The 15,830-nt window shown below is 40.1% G+C and overlaps 1 protein-coding gene across 1 annotated transcript in view; it reads left to right on the forward strand.

Annotated features, from left to right (window-relative positions):
- The window catches only part of COL6A6 (collagen type VI alpha 6 chain), a 62,848-nt gene that overhangs the window by 17,845 nt on the left and 29,173 nt on the right, over window positions 1-15,830 (forward strand). The window contains exons 12-24 of the mRNA XM_068933440.1: window positions 21-96; window positions 1,856-2,001; window positions 2,236-2,328; window positions 6,242-6,295; window positions 7,857-7,928; window positions 8,034-8,060; window positions 8,647-8,691; window positions 8,778-8,831; window positions 10,285-10,347; window positions 10,760-10,825; window positions 13,755-13,808; window positions 14,370-14,405; window positions 15,661-15,723. Coding sequence (XP_068789541.1) covers window positions 21-96; window positions 1,856-2,001; window positions 2,236-2,328; window positions 6,242-6,295; window positions 7,857-7,928; window positions 8,034-8,060; window positions 8,647-8,691; window positions 8,778-8,831; window positions 10,285-10,347; window positions 10,760-10,825; window positions 13,755-13,808; window positions 14,370-14,405; window positions 15,661-15,723 — 849 coding nt within the window. The remainder of the gene's footprint in view (window positions 1-20; window positions 97-1,855; window positions 2,002-2,235; window positions 2,329-6,241; window positions 6,296-7,856; window positions 7,929-8,033; window positions 8,061-8,646; window positions 8,692-8,777; window positions 8,832-10,284; window positions 10,348-10,759; window positions 10,826-13,754; window positions 13,809-14,369; window positions 14,406-15,660; window positions 15,724-15,830) is intronic.

A 15,830-nucleotide genomic window follows, 5' to 3' on the forward strand; every position in this document is an offset into this window, starting at 1 on the left:
GGCTCCAATATCTGTACTAGCAGCTGATTTCAGAGCCTGGGGCCAGATGGGTACGGCAGGAGGAATGGAGAAGCTGCCATAGGCTAAGCCCTTCTGGTATGTACAGCAGATCATGTCATGCAAGAAACACTGCAAAATGGAAGCCCACATAGCAAGTGGTTGTTCCCTTGCATGCCAGGGAAAGAACCTGCACAGCCCAGCAGCAAGAGCTGTTTTCAAGGCGGACTGTCAACTGTCTCTTAAAGGCCTAGCAAATGGGAGACACAAGGGGCTTCTCGACTGGTACCAGTCCCTTTGCGTGCACGTGTGGTTCATCCCATACAAACATCTGTTGTCTGGTGTCTGTTGTCTCTCTCTCTTTTTCCCAACAACAAACTTGCAAAAAATTACCTGTGCTGAACAGCAGGAAAGAGGCAAGAACTATAGTAGAGTACAAGGGTGACAAGCACAGGCCATAAAATGGAGCATAACAGCCCTTTTAGCAAAGACGCTGTTAATTGCAGAGCAATAACAGTAGGCAGGACATGAGACCCCTTTTGATACTATGGCAGCTGCATGGGAAGGACGAGAAAACAGGTATAACTAATGGTTAGCTCAGCTGCATCAAAGATTTTTTTCCTTGTGGAGCTGTGTATTGTTATTGTGTATTGGTCACTTGTCCTGTACCAATAAACAGATTAGGTAATAGGAGTGAGTTGCAATTTGGGACTGAGTTAAGGTTTTAGAATACGTTAGGGTCTTTGGTTTGGGTGGGGTTTTTTGTTTGTTCATTTTTAAACGTCATTTGCTGGGACTGTACGGTATAACTCAGCTAGAAACTGCTCTCCCCTGTGTTGGAGTGAATCAGGAGTTTGTCTACTGGGTTCAGTGAGCTTAAATTAGAGTAAATGTAGTTTGTTTGGATTGGAGTCTGCTGATATTGCTAGCAGTATTTGTACAATTGTATAAAAGGGATGCAGGACCCAGCCAGATATCCTGGAAAAGTATTGCCTGTTGCTATGGCTAGCATATTCCTCTGTGGTTTTGGCTCCTTCCTTAGGTTTCACCCTAGAACCCTAGTGTAATTGATTTTTCAACAGAAGTGTTGCCTCTCTGTGCTTTTCTCCCTTACAAAAGGAAATAGACTTTTCCCTGATCTGAGTTCAAGGGGAACACTTCACATTTGTAGTGCATAGGACACCTTGCTGCCTTTTGCTTTGCAATCTGAGGAACAGTCTTGTGGCCACAGGCTTACTCTAATTTCACCCTGCTGTCATTCTAGATCAATATAAAAATATGAATTCTTACAGAAAAACTGGGTTGGAGAAACAGTGAATTCAAATCTGTAATGTCTCTGAAGTCTACCTCTGCTCTAGATCCATTACTGCAGCAGATGAAAGGATAACTTGAAGTCACCTCAAATTTCAGCATCTCTTCTTCATCCACAAATTGTTATTTAATTTAAAAAGAAGTATAACCTAAAGCTGCTGTTTTTCCTAACAAAATTTTTTTGATACATGATTAAGTGAATATTGATGTTGTTGATGTTGGAGGTTGGACTAGATGATCTCCAGAGGTCCCTACCAACCTAAACGATTCTGTGATTCTGTGATACCCAAATCAACCATATGGTTTTGAGTTAGAAGTCACTGTTCAAATAGCAAGATTTTTGTGTTAAGCCTTTTACTGGCTCTTCGTTGTAACTAGCACTTCATTGTAATCACTTACAGAATTGTGAATAGTTAAGAGTGTAGCTTTTACAGTTTGCATTCCTAACTGGTATCATTCACCTTCTTCATGAAGCATATAGATCTGTAAGATACAGAAACTGTTTTTCCATGGAACTGATGTTTATGTTCATATTTATTATGATTAGGTTTGGATGGACTTATAACTGTTGTTCTGGAAGGAGCCTCCAGTTTTGAGAAACTTCGATCCATTGAGTTTGGAAAAGGATTTGAATATGGTACTCACTTAGATATTGGCATGACTGATATTGCCAGCAGGCTGTCCAAGTTCTTGGTAAGATATTTGATAAAGAACCAATCTATACAGTTAGATCTTGAATTAAAGAACTGTAGAATCAGACTGTACCTAAAAGGTTTGATAAATATGATTATTTCTATTATGCTATTAATAGAGCATAAAGTGCAGTTGTAATTCTCATGGTGGAAGCTTCCAGTGGGAGCAGAACCAGTCACATGAGGATATTTTTAGAAAATATAGTTTCATCTGCGGTAACTTCTTTTTTTCAAGAACAATATTGCAGAGAGGACCTGCTGCTCCGTGTCTTGCAAATGTATTGGGGAGGAAGGTGAAACTGGAAATGGAGGAAAACAAGGGATAAAGGTAAGAACGCATCCTGGCTTTGTATTGCTAGCTTTGAATTGTAACTAATGACAGGTTAGCTGCACCTGGAAAAATTCACACTTTGGGGACCCCGCATATAGGTGGCACTTACTGCCTTTGCTACAGCTAATGATGAGTGAGATGCATACAATGATTCGGCAAGTGATTTCAGTGCTTCTGGTGAATGTAATCACTGTTCAGTGAGGTCTTGCCTTTGGGATGGCCTGGGAAGATCTGAGAAGGCCTGATGTGATGACCTTGCAGGTCAGCAGGAAGAGCTGTGGATAACTGAAGCAGATTTTTCTTTTCTGAGCCTCTACTGAGCAGCGTATAGATCTCCTATAGTCCCCTTTAGCTGGACTGACTGGTTCAGATGAAAACCAAACCAGCTTCTTGAGGCTGCTGGTCACTGAGATAAAAGAAAATGATAAATACAAAGGAAAAATCTTGTCTTACAACCAAAACAACTAGCTCCTTTTTTTGTATTGGTAACTTTAAATCTAAGTCAGTCAATTCTTTCAGTTTCAGCAGTCTGCTAGTGACTGCTTTGGAAAAAGGCAGGTGGAGGGAGATGACCATCTAGATATCTTCTAAGAGATGACTTTGATGAATCTTCCAAAAGCACTATAAAGCCCTCTGCCTAACAATGCAGGAGGAAGAGTCAGCCATCAGTTATGATCAGCATGGAGTTTGAGGAAGATTTCATAATTTATGAGCTCCAGTAGTTTTGCTTTAGCAGCTTGCCTGCTTTTTCCGAGAATGCATATCTTGAAGATAGAGATGTCTATTTAGAGCCATCAGGAAGTAGCTAAGAAGTCCTTGTGTGCCCCATTTTCCAGCATTCTTGGAACAATTTAGGGTAGCAATCTGTTTCACAAAGAACCAAAATCTCTTGAGGATGTTACATTCAATTTAAGTTATAAAGATTTCCGATAAAGTCAACGGAAAGGCACCAACTGATTTCAATGACATGCTACAGGCTAGGCCATTAAAAAGTAACCCATACAAACAAGCAAAAATAGTTTAAACACAACTATCTGTCCTTTGATTTAATAATAATTGCCCCGATTGATTAGGACAATGACATTTGCGATACATAGATACAACATACAAACTAACAATAATCTGTTACATTTTTTGACTAACTAGATTTCTAGCTAAGGAATGCAGTGGAGCCCTCCTAAACATCAGACAGCTGTGACTTTTGCTATATTCATTTACTCTGATGTATTTACTAAGTGGTGGAGAACTGTACTTTAGTCCGTTAGTTTAATGTATTTTGTTAACTTATGAAATAATTTAGAGAGTGCTGTCAAATGTGTGCACTAATTCTAAATAAAACTGTGCTCTCTCATGTGGGCACTTGAAGAATGTGCTTTTTCCAGGAATCAGGACTGCAAATATGATAAGAAGAATGTCCCTTATGTGAATGAAGCATTACCTTAAATACAGTCCTGATGTTCCCACTCTCTGTAGCTCCACATCTTGATTGGCCTCCAATGGGTGTTGCTCCTCACTTGTTGCTCCTCAGGATTTCAGAAACCATCAACAACTGCTCCTGGAGGCTACAGGTTTTCCAGCCCCAACAGCTGAAGAAATGGGCAGCTCAGGCTTATACAGCATTAGCTAACAGATATATTTTTGAGCATCCATAGCTTAATTTTATCCTCTAACTCTTCTCCGCCTCTCCTGAGGTATCCTGCTGAGGGGAGGGGATCCCCTTGAGTCTTTTCACACTTGTCATCTCATCCCCTGCAAAGTATCTCTTCCACACTTGGCTCCTCTCTCATTGCAAGCATCAAGCCAAGTTCAAGACATATCACAGATAGGTTTGCAGGTGCTCCAGAAGGACAGCTATGCCCTGCTAACACTTTTAATACTCTGCTAGGGCAGATGTTGAGGTTTTGCTTTGCAAGGGCAAACCACAGCCTCCTTCAACTTATCAGCTGTGACCTGATAAGTTGCCATAAAAGAAACTGCTCTGTCACAGCCTTTTCACAACCAGAACAAACTTTGCTGCTCCAAAAGACAAAGTTACAAAGCAGCTCCTGGCAGGGTGGTACTTGGCACTGTTGGTGACCACACGCAGGAAACTTTGGAGGGTTTGACACTCTTCCTGCTGCCTTTTCTCTCTGAGGCTGCGAGAATACGTGAAGGCTTCTCACCTTCCAGAAAGCTCTCACAAAATATTGTGCCAGGGTCAGCACTTCCTGTCAGGCAGCATACTTAGGTGCACAGAAGAAAACAGCTACTCACATGAAGCCCTGCCTCAGAATGCAGTATAATGGCAGCAGTGCCTGGCTAGATTTTCACTCGCCAGACATTAACCTGTTGCAAAAGAGGCCTCTGAGTTCAGATAGGAGCTGAGTGGAAACTGTGCTTCTTTTCGCCCCACGAAGCTTTGTTGCACAGGGGAACGGGATGAGAGATTGAAAGAAGGCCCGCTCTCAGCCTCTGTGCTATGCAGCAAGGCTTGTTTTAGCCTGAAGCGTTAGGAGCACTCATTAAGCCTGTACTGACCCTTAAAGCCCATGAGAGCTATTTCTCATGCAGCTTTCATCTCTGTGGAATTAGGGGACAATGGAAATGTCCGCACTGGGTTCGCAATGATATGCTTTGCTGAGTACATCACTCCTAAAACAGCTCTCATTAACCATGTGCCTTCTAAAATATTATTCCCACAATTCCTTTTTTTACTGGTATGTCTCTTCCTCAGGGATCCCAAACCGGGGTGAATAGTGCACTCTTTACTCCTATAAAATGCTACAGGTTGGGTTAAATAAGCTTCTTCAAAAATAGCTGGACTAGAATAAAAACTAATATGAAAGAACAGTGTTAAATCGGAAACGCAAAGATACTGTGTAACTTATGTGGTTGAAAGATCTGGAAATTTCGAGATTATCTTTCAAAAATCTGCGTGAGCTACACAGAGAAGGACTCTACACAGAAACTGCAAAGTCTCTACCATAACTGTTCAGATTAGAATTATTTCCAGGCTACCTGGGGCAAGTGGCTTATTTTTTAAAGTAGACTCCTCTCCTGCAAGGAGACATACAAGACTTTCTAGTCAAATCCTTAGTCTGGTTTATATCAAAAGTAATGGGTCTTATCTCCACAGTTATGAGAAGGTGTATTTTATCCTATGGGTCTCTGGTCATTCCAAGTATATTTTCTTACTCATCCTCACTGACGAACGTGAGGCTGTTTGGAGATCCATTAAAGCAATCATTCTTGTGTCACTGTGAGGAAGCTCCATTCCTCACCCTCAGAGACAGAAGAACAATTGATTGACAGCTATTGCTACAAAAGGCATTCAAGAAGCAACTCTTACTCTGAGCAGATGAAAACTATTTGGAGCAGAACAAACCAGTGAAACTTAGGAATGTTTCTACCCAAACCAGTGAAGCATTCCTTATAAGAAGGCAAAATAAGCCCTTAGGTATGATGGTTTATGAATCTGGAACGAGATTCCTTCTTTTTTTTTTTTTCCTATCTTCTTTAAAAGATTCATTAGTGGATATATATCTCAATGTTACCTTGAAATGCATAATTAGTTGCTGGCGAATTTCTATGTCATTGGAAAAGCTGTTCCTGGGACCTGCAGTGAAAAGCAATTGTTCACCCTGGAGCATGCAGGGTGTTGGGCTACCTTCAAATTTAAATGTGGGACAAAAAATGCATTAGCAATGAATTAACCTGTTGGTGATATTAGGGGGGATATTAGGAGAAAGTTGGTCAGAAAAGAAGTTGTTCATTGTTCAAGTTTTCAGCAATGTTTGAAGCACACAATAAGCAGAGGGATGGAAGATGCAAAGAGCAAATGTATTGAGCCATTTAATCATTCCAGAATTCCTCAACAGTTTCTAAAGATCAACCAAATATTATAGCATTGTCTCTTAACTTCTAATTTCAGGGACCCAATGGTGTTAATGGAAACCCAGGACATTTTGGAGATGAAGGAGAAGAGGTAAGTTATAGCACTTTAGAAAGTCTTTATTTCTGAAAACTAAAACTTTTCAGCAGGGAAAAAAAAAGAAAGAGCATTTAAATTAGCTGGGTGATGAACTTACAAACCTCTATTCCATATCCAAGATGAGAATTCCCTCAAATAATGTGAATATAACAGAGATAAGATCATAAAGATTTCAGTAACATTTCTTAGGAGGTAATGGACATTCATTACAATTGCGTGATTAATGCACGTATATGGCTAGGCAAGTGCCACTTAGCAAAGCTATTTGGAAACTTATTTTTATTCTTGTGCAAAACATCTGCAAAATACATTTTTTGTTTTCTTTACATTGTCTTCATATTTTTCCTGAATTTTTATTGAAAAACCAAAAGCTTCTTGTATAGGTGAACAAAAAGTGACCGTGTGTCAGGCAAAACCAGCCATTTTCCACAGAGGGGGCTGTTAATAAGCCACTTCTGGCCAGGCAAGGGCAGCTTTTTCATCTAGGTATGTATTTTTACGTATTTTTGGTTGTATCCAAATTAGATGTGGACTTTTATGCCCATCCAAACCACATCCTCTTGATCTGAACCAGTTGTAATATTTTTGGATGCTAGTAGGGTGCTGAAACCAAAAGGATGAAAGGGGAAGGGGCTGGGAAACATACTTGGAGCAGTACGACTACGTTTCACAGATAGATGGATACATTTGTTTGCGCTGTGGTTTCTTCCATGTCAAAGGAGCAAACAGTTTCAGTCCATATGCTTTCTCTTTCACATTAAGAAAATGGTAAGTGAACAAATACCCACAGTGGAAACTGAAGATAAATAAGGAAGTAGTATAGCAGTGTAATGGACGTTAGAGAAGAGACTGGCTGAAACAGTCCTCAGGAGGATGCAGTAACTGTTTCTGTTGGTGTCACTGGCCAATTTAAAATAATTTGTAGGCATTGCTCTGGAAGATAGCTTACTCTCTCACACATTAAGATGCAGTAGGCCAAACTCAGCCTGCAGCTGTGTGACTGCATTATCACATTGTGTTTGCTTTATTTTCATCATACTATTCAGGAAGGAATTTTTCATGGAAAACCTGTCAGCCAGGCCCAAATACAGCTTATAAGTTACATGCGGTGAGGTTTCTGCAGTTGCATGCGGTTTCAAATTTAAGATGCACTGGCGTGGTGATGCCTTTTTATGGCAGTCAGATTCATCCAAATGGCAGGTGGAGGCTCTGGGGGCTGTAAGTGTGACGTAACAGAATGACATATGCATATGGCTAAAAAGAAGTCAAAATTATGTCAACTTCAAAATATTCAAACATTTGCTAGGATATTGCTGATGTATTTGATCTTCCATTTGAGATCACTGAGTTATGAGGGTCTTGTGGTCATACATTTCTCTGTTGTTGCAGCCTCTTTAATCCGCAGTCAGCCAGAGACTTTACTGGGGCTAAACTTCTTGAGAAGAAGCCTTTCCAGGACCACAGTACCACACCCCTCTCACAGATGAATTAGCTACCAGCTTCTGTAAACCTCACATCAATATCAACAATTAGATTCCTATTTTCCCTCTTTCAGGGCCCAAGAGGACCACCGGGACCACAAGGAAGACATGGCAACATGGGATGTCCAGGCAAAAGAGGTCCAAAGGTTAAAAAATCAGTTCTAAAAATTTTTTTTCACTGTGACTTAAAATAAAACCTCAATGTTTTCATTATATATTGATGTAACTTTTACCATTTCTTTTATTTTTAGGGATTTCGAGGATTTGTTGGAAAAATGGTACCGTATGACTATCTTCATTTACAGAAAAAATATTTATTTTATATGTAACATTAGCAAGAAATGTATTAATATGACTTAAAGGTAACAATTTGAGTTTCAGTCTTACAATATGCTTTATATTAGCAAATGTGTTTTTTCTGTACGTCAGTTGTTTCGTAGGTCATTTCAGCTGATGGAAACCTCTTTGAGCTCTAAGAGGTTAGTTAGTAGACTTGCATCTCTAGAGAGTCCATTATTGTAAATGCAATATTCTTTAGGGCTTTATCCTGCTTTAAATGGAGTTCCTGAGAGTTTTAACACAGATGTCAGTGAGCACAAGGTCAAGGTGTTACTTCTTTTTAGGCTGCTTCACCAATGTCTGCTTCAATGACCATTTGATGGTTGTGCCTAGGGAAAATATGAGAAATTAAACTTTTAGCATTAAGTCCTGCATTCAGTTTTTTCTTGTTTGTTTGGTTTTTGCACTCGTGATCAAAAACCACAAGAGGTAACACAGATCCCATTCTTGTTGGACTTTGTAAGTACGCAGCGGTTGGTTGTGTGAAGACTAACCATAAATTCATGCACATTTTTATTATTTCAGGGTGACAAAGGGGATGATGGGGTTGATGGAATTAGAGGAGCAGAGGTATATTATTTTCCTTCTTTTACCTTCTTGACCTCAAAGTTATGGAGTGATAGAAGTGAATTAATGTGCCACATTTTATCTTTAAGGGATCTCCTGGGGTTCCTGGAAAGAAAGGAGAAAAGGGTGACATTGGATATCTGGTAATGTATTGTTATTTTTTATTGGTCAGGGTTTGGATATGAGAACAATAGTATGGCTGTTTCGTAAAACTATCCCTGTGAGCAATGTATTTAATAAACTCTCAAGCACAAGGAGTAGCTCAGTATCACCAAGTTATTAGCACATTTTTTGTTTGAACACACATCGGGAGGGTCATTATAAGACTTCCAGCATCTGAAGAGGAGCAAACTACTGCTGAAGGGCCAGCAAGTATTTTTAAATAGAGTGTATACCCAGAAAGAAGTTCTTCTGAAGGATGTCTCTATTTAGAAGACAACTTAAAGAATAATTAAATCTGTATCCTACAGTCTTCTAGGTCAGCATTCTGTCTTATTGTCTTGGGCTCAAGCGATTCCTCCGTACGATTAACTTTTATTTGCCTAAAGATAGATACAATGCACCCTACCTTTGGTCCTGTTGTTCCCCTGTAGGTTCACATATGTAAGACAAGAGTTTTGTCATTCTCTGTTTTTCCCAAGGTCACATAACTTTTTTTCACAAAGCACGGGGCAACACTATTGCCTTCCCAGTTACCTTGTGGTCTGAAATGAGTGGTGACTGAGGACTTCAAAGGGCAATGAGAGATACTGGGTTGTGGGAACTTCCATAGATAGCTAGACAGTTGACCATTTATCTTTTGACTTATGATATGACCATTTCTAGAATGGTGAAATGAAGCAAAAAACCACCCTGGGAGACACTCTGAACATCTGGGCTTGTTCTATGTAATAAAAACAGTCCTTGGTGGGAAACAATGTGATAATCCAGGTGGATAGACATAGGTTAGCCTCTGCATTTCAATGCCTACTATTAAGGATCGCAGGCTGGCTGGTAGTCAGCAGGTCTGTGCATGTACAGTTTGAACTCCCAGCAGCAGCAACTGGATCCCAGTTTCAGGTATTTGTGGAAAATAGTACCCTCAGATAACTGATTGGTACCTATCTTGCTGCCAGAGGAAACTGGAGGACAGCAGAAGCTGCCTCAGCCTTTTTGCCCTTGCACAGGTGCCCAGAGAGGCAAAGGGCTGACTCTGCCATCAGAAGACACTGGTCATTCACAGATAAGGCACCAACACATCTAAAACAGGGAATGTATGATAGCCTACGCTCTTCAAAGTATATTCTGCAAAGTTCTTTGATATTTGGAATCATGTTTGTTTCGTTGCAAATAGTATTTTGAACTTGACTCTTTAGTTAAAAAGCCAACAAAATATGAAACAAAATATAGAGCACTGTGCTGTTTCTCTATTGCATCTTGTCCAAGATGCCACACTGTTTTTTTTCTGTTGTTGTTTTTGGAATGGAAATGGGAAGAAACTGTGTGTGAAAGTATTTAAAATTGAGGATTGCAAAGTTGGGACTGGGAATGCCCTCTTGGCAATTCCTGCGTGAAAGAATTGTTTCAGATTCTTACTGAGATATGTTGTGCTTTCAGGGCTCTCCAGGGCCAAGAGGACCCCGTGGTGGTCGTGGTCAGAAGGGCTTTCAAGGAGATTCTGTATGTTTTCTTCCAATATAACGCTATTTTCTAGGAGCTGATGTCTTCTTGTGGGTAGTCATGAAATTTTAGAAATAGTCTCCTGTACACCAGGACCAAAAAAGAGATGTTCTTCCAGGGTGTTCATATCATATTGTAATGACTGTGGCTTGTCGAATGCATAGGCTTTTTATTAACCCTTCATATATGTAAATCTCTCTATTGTTTTGCTGAGGAAACTTTTAAAGATTTCATATAAAAAAATTTGATTTGGTCTCTCCAGGCAGAACTCCTTCCAATGCTAGTAGTAATCATATGCATTGACTAAGGACTCACTTGTTTATTTAACACGTTAAATTATTTCAAGATCTCAGATTGGGCTGTGACTTTTTAAGAATAAGCGTTCTTACTGGGAAATGTTTCCTTTTTTCAGGGTGACCCTGGCCTGAACAATGAGATAGAGGGAGCAAAAGGCTTGAAAGGAGAAGACGGGGAAAAGGTAAAGATTTAGAAATGCATGATATTTCTATATGGTATCTGTTCAGCAGTTACGCAATTCCCCCTGCTGTCTGCAATATTTTAAACATATCTGTGTCAAGGATACGGGAACTAACGGTTTATGAGCTGTGATGCTAACAAAGGTGTGAAATGTCTTTGATCAGATGGATCACTGAAGAGGAAAGAGTATCACTGTAAGCATTGAGCCCACGAGACAATGACAAAAAGCTGATCTGATTCCAATGGGCAAATCATTTAAATCCTCCAGTTTTGAGAGAAGAATGTTAAGGATGTGATAGTAGAGCCGCTGAATCCTGCAGATTCTGGGACCACTCTCTGTCCCAGTCTGGTGGATGCCACTGGTATTGCTCCTCTTTGCAGGTTTGGCTCAGATCCTCTGGCTCAGATCTTGAGTCTTTCCAGATGTGGGTGGTCTCCTACTCACCAGCTAGTCCATCTTGAAGTTTGGTAGTGAATTACATGTACACATATACACACATAGAAGATTAAATTAACTCGGGAAATATAAACACACCCAGGTGTCTCCTATTGCTGACTGCTAGACCTGTTGGTCCTGTGACCTACTGCTCCTTCTCCAGCTGTGGGGACTTACAGCAGTACCAACCTTGCCATGCTGACAGAGGGTAGAGTGAAACTTCACAGAAAAATAGTTAAGGAAAGGATTTTATAAGAAGGTAGGATAGACTATGGCGATCAGGCACAGGGCTCAGTCAGACAAGCATACTGGCCAACAGCCTCGTTAAACACAACCATATGCTTTTAACCCCATTCCTCTCCCTTTTCCCATGCTTGTTCCTCCCCTGCCTACCTTAAGCCTCCCCTTTCCCTGCCTTTAAGCCTTCCCCAAACATCCCATAATAAGTTTTACATAATCTCATATGAGAGATATCTGGTAATAAGTTTCAAACCATCGCACAAGCCCCCTCAAATATTCTGCAACATTCATTACACAGTTACAAAGTTCAGGTTGACCCTCTACAAGCCGATGCCTGATAAGTTCCTTTAATGGCTCATCAGTCACTGACTGAAGAGTTGTAGTCTTTGTCATTATCGCCTGCTCATTACCGTTTATATGTCTGTGTATTTCATTTATCACTCTTCTTGTTATTTGCTGTTTCTTTTTTACTGAATAGTCTTTAACTAAATAACATAGTGAACCGGATGCTCTCACATTCCGCATACCCTTACAAGGAAGCTGAATGCTGCTACTAATGTTCATGCAATAGTCTCACTGAATTTAGGAAAACTTTGAGTGAAGGTGGACTGAAAGATTTGACTCTTAGTCGTCCAAGTGCCTCAGACTCGATTCCTCTGCTCATTCACAGGCATGATACAGCTTGGACAGCAATAGCACAAGCTTTTCCTATGAAGTTTGACTTAAGTCAAGAATAATGATAGCTTTAGAGTTAGCTTCTTGCTAGTAATTATTTATTGCTAAAAATACTGTGTGCTTTCTGCAGTTATACTTAAAGATTTTAAAGAAAACAAAATATAAATAGGCTCATATTTCTGATATTTGTATTACTATTATACTTTAAAAGTAAAAGTCGTATCAATGTTAAATATTACAGATAACCTATGTTAATACATTTGCAGGTCCCAAGGCTGAACTGAGCCACTTTCTTTTGGGGTTTCATGACTATAGAGGCAGAGGAGAATTGTGATGTACAGAGTTAGGCAGACCATTTACAAGTGCTTGTCTTACTCAAAGGGTGGCAACCTCTTTCCGTTGGCCTACTCAGGGAGTCAAGAGCTTGCAGCTCAGGGTATCAGTCCGAATCATGAGGCACTCCTTTGCAACTACTATGTAGGCAGCTTTCAGTGCCTTGTGGTCCTGCTGCACACTTAGATAACCTCATAACAGCAGACTACAACTAAAAAAGAATAGAGAGGAGCAGAGCTCATTACATACTGTTGAGAACTGCTGCGGAAGACGTGGTCCATAGATTATTATTATCTTTCTAATTACTCTGTCACTACCGTTCTTAAAAGTTGCACTACACATAGAGGGGGTGAAAGAGCATTTCTCCATATGATTTCGTAGCATAAACATCTCCAAATGAGTGAAGAATGCAATTATGGATAGACTGCAGTGGTGGTCTTGCTTTCTGCTGTGAAATACGTGAGCGAGCTCCAAATGAGCTGCACTGGAACCCGCACTGAGGTGTGAGAAATGGGGCTACCTCACTAGTATGCTACTTTGCTCACACTAATTAGCTCTGTGGAGCTATGCTGACACTGTTAGCAGGTGTTACAGGCCTGGCCTCCCCCTAATTGTGCTAAAGGAGTGCAAGGTTAGGGACGACCTGGCATTGCAAGGGCAACAGGGCCATTGTGCTGAGCTGATGGTTAACATGTTTCACATGGCCTGGCGTAAAGCCCTTGCTTCCTTCCGGAGGAGTGAAAAGACTGGTTGAGCCTTTCCTCCTGTGACACACACACACACTTCTTGTGCGGTACTTTTCAACAGGGGTGCGCCCTCACGAGGAATCTGTGTCATTATTCTCATCGTTACAGATGAGGAAAGTGAGCTGCAGAGCAAGGAAGTGACTTGTCCTCTACCAAAGAGCAAGCTAGAAGCAAAGGCAGAAATCTGCCATCTCTCTAATCCCCAGCCCTGTGCACTTAATGCAGACCTGCAGGCTTCCTACTGAGGAGAAGAAAAATGGTGTTTGCCAGTGCTTAGACAATCCTGTAAGGCAGGCCCATGTAATGATGCATACCTGATTGCTTTGGATGGTAGATGTTATTTACTGAAAGACTTTGACAGAAAATGTTGCCATGGGGAAGTCCCACAAGTAGTCACCTTACAGATTTGGCATGCAAAAATGGATCAGAAAGCCTGTGAAAAAGTGAGAAGTTGCAATGATGCTAATTAAATTAAATTGAATTGAATTTTCCATGTACAGGGTGAAAGAGGACAGCACGGCTCATACGGCTTGCCAGGAGCAGTGGGCAACACGGTAAGCTTCCTTAACTGAAGAAGCTTGTGTGCATTGAGGAAAATGAAAAATTATTCATAGCTTCTTGGGCTCGATTTCATAGGAGAATGCTTTTTTGCATTTACCTTGCGTGCACTTTGCATAGCAACATTTAATTTCGTGCGTGGAGCACTGTAATTGTTGTTAAATAAAGATACGTTTTCTTCAGCAATATTCAGAAAGTAACTCGAGGCCAAAGTTGGAATCATGCCACAGACCGTCCTTAAAGTGAAGTGTCAGCCAGTTCAATCACAGCTCTGTGTTTCTTTCGGAAGCCTCAGAGGTGAACTGTTGGAAGCTCTGCATGAATATCAATACCGCTGCTAGCTCTAGCCTCTATGTATTAACACATCATAGGTACCGACAAGAAAATACATACGATTTTGTAAGAAGCTAGGAGTATCTCACATACATTTTATATTTGTTGAGCTTTCAACCTGAAATGGTTTAACGACATAGTTGAACAAGTTACCTACTCTCGAACAGCATTCAGATGACACCTGACTAGGTGCCTCACAGGCAATTTTTTTTACCTTGTCTTAGGGAATACCAGGTCAAAGAGGACAATGGGGACCAGAGGTAAGAACTATTCTTTTCTTGTATCTACCATATGTCCAATGTAGAAGCTTATTAGTTTTCTAAAGAATTTTGCAAAAGAGAATTCAAAGTAGCTGCAATAGATCTGTTTGAGAAATATTTTGTTGTATTGATTAGGAGCCTGAACCTAGTCATCTTTTTGTACAACTAGTTGTGCTGGTATCATTGGTATTCTGTCCATGAATAAAGTAGACAGGACTGGTCTTAATGCTCTAGGAACAGCATCGTGGAAATCCAAACTGTTGCACTGTGTTTTAATGCCATGTGAAGGACATTTCTCAATAAATTTCTTTATATACTTTCAAGTCAGATAACTACCATAACGAACAAACAGAAATATGTCATGAAATCCAGCCCCAACAGAGGTGCTTCTCATTTACTGCTTCAGTGTATTGAGACCTCTGGTATAAGGTTAAGCTCCCTGGATGAGTGGCAGTGACATGCAAACCGATTTTTAAAAATCTTTCCTCTGAATAGTATGAGATGGTGACATGTTCTGCAGCTAAAGAAAACAAGCTTTACTTGCAAATACTCTTTGTGTTTTCTCCCTAAGCATTAGCATCAATATATAACACTAGCTTCCACATATCTGAGTGAAAACTCACAGAAGTCTGTGGGTGTGCTTTTTTGCATCAGTAGATGTGCGTGTATACTTCATATTATTACACTAAAACATCTGTAGCAGTATATTCCAACTATTGCACAGATAAAATTGCAATTTTTGGCTGTTTTTAACTTGCACGTAAGTGTTGCTAGATACATAAAACTGCATTTCTCATTTATTTGCGCGTCATCTTTTCCAGCAGTAGACCTGCTAAAACAGAATGCACTGCTTGAAGTGCTGAGCAAGTTATTCCTAAAAATTACAGTGTTAGATGATGTTTAGTTCCTTGTATATTGTCCACATACAAAATTTTATTTCAAGTGCATCATTACTGCATGATTTTAGGAGTACTATACATAATATAACTATATATAAATTGTTATTGTTTTTGCTGCATTAATTAATAATTCGTTTGGGGTCTGCAGTGTTCAGCATGTGAAAATCTGACTGGATACGCAGAACGTCTGGAATTTTCTTGAAATCTGTAAATACAAGAAAATATGTTTTCCATAGAAGGAAGATGTAAAGAAAAAAAATGTTTTTTAATAGAATAAATCCTAATGTATTACTTTTTGTGTTAGGTCATATGAGAAAACCCTAACGAGATAAAAACTTATTGTCTTTTAAAAACAGGGCAATCGCGGACAGCGTGGTCAGGAGGGCTTGCAAGGAAAGCAAGGATACAAAGGACCTCAGGTGAACATTATTTTTATGACTTCCAGTCACAGTATCTTCTGAGGAATGGATTACCTGTCACTGTGCCTAATATGAATTTCCCTCATTCTTCCCACAGTGTCTTCATT

This window comes from Struthio camelus, chromosome 2 (genome assembly GCF_040807025.1).
Source record: "Struthio camelus isolate bStrCam1 chromosome 2, bStrCam1.hap1, whole genome shotgun sequence".
In the NCBI taxonomy this organism is placed as follows: domain Eukaryota; kingdom Metazoa; phylum Chordata; class Aves; order Struthioniformes; family Struthionidae; genus Struthio; species Struthio camelus.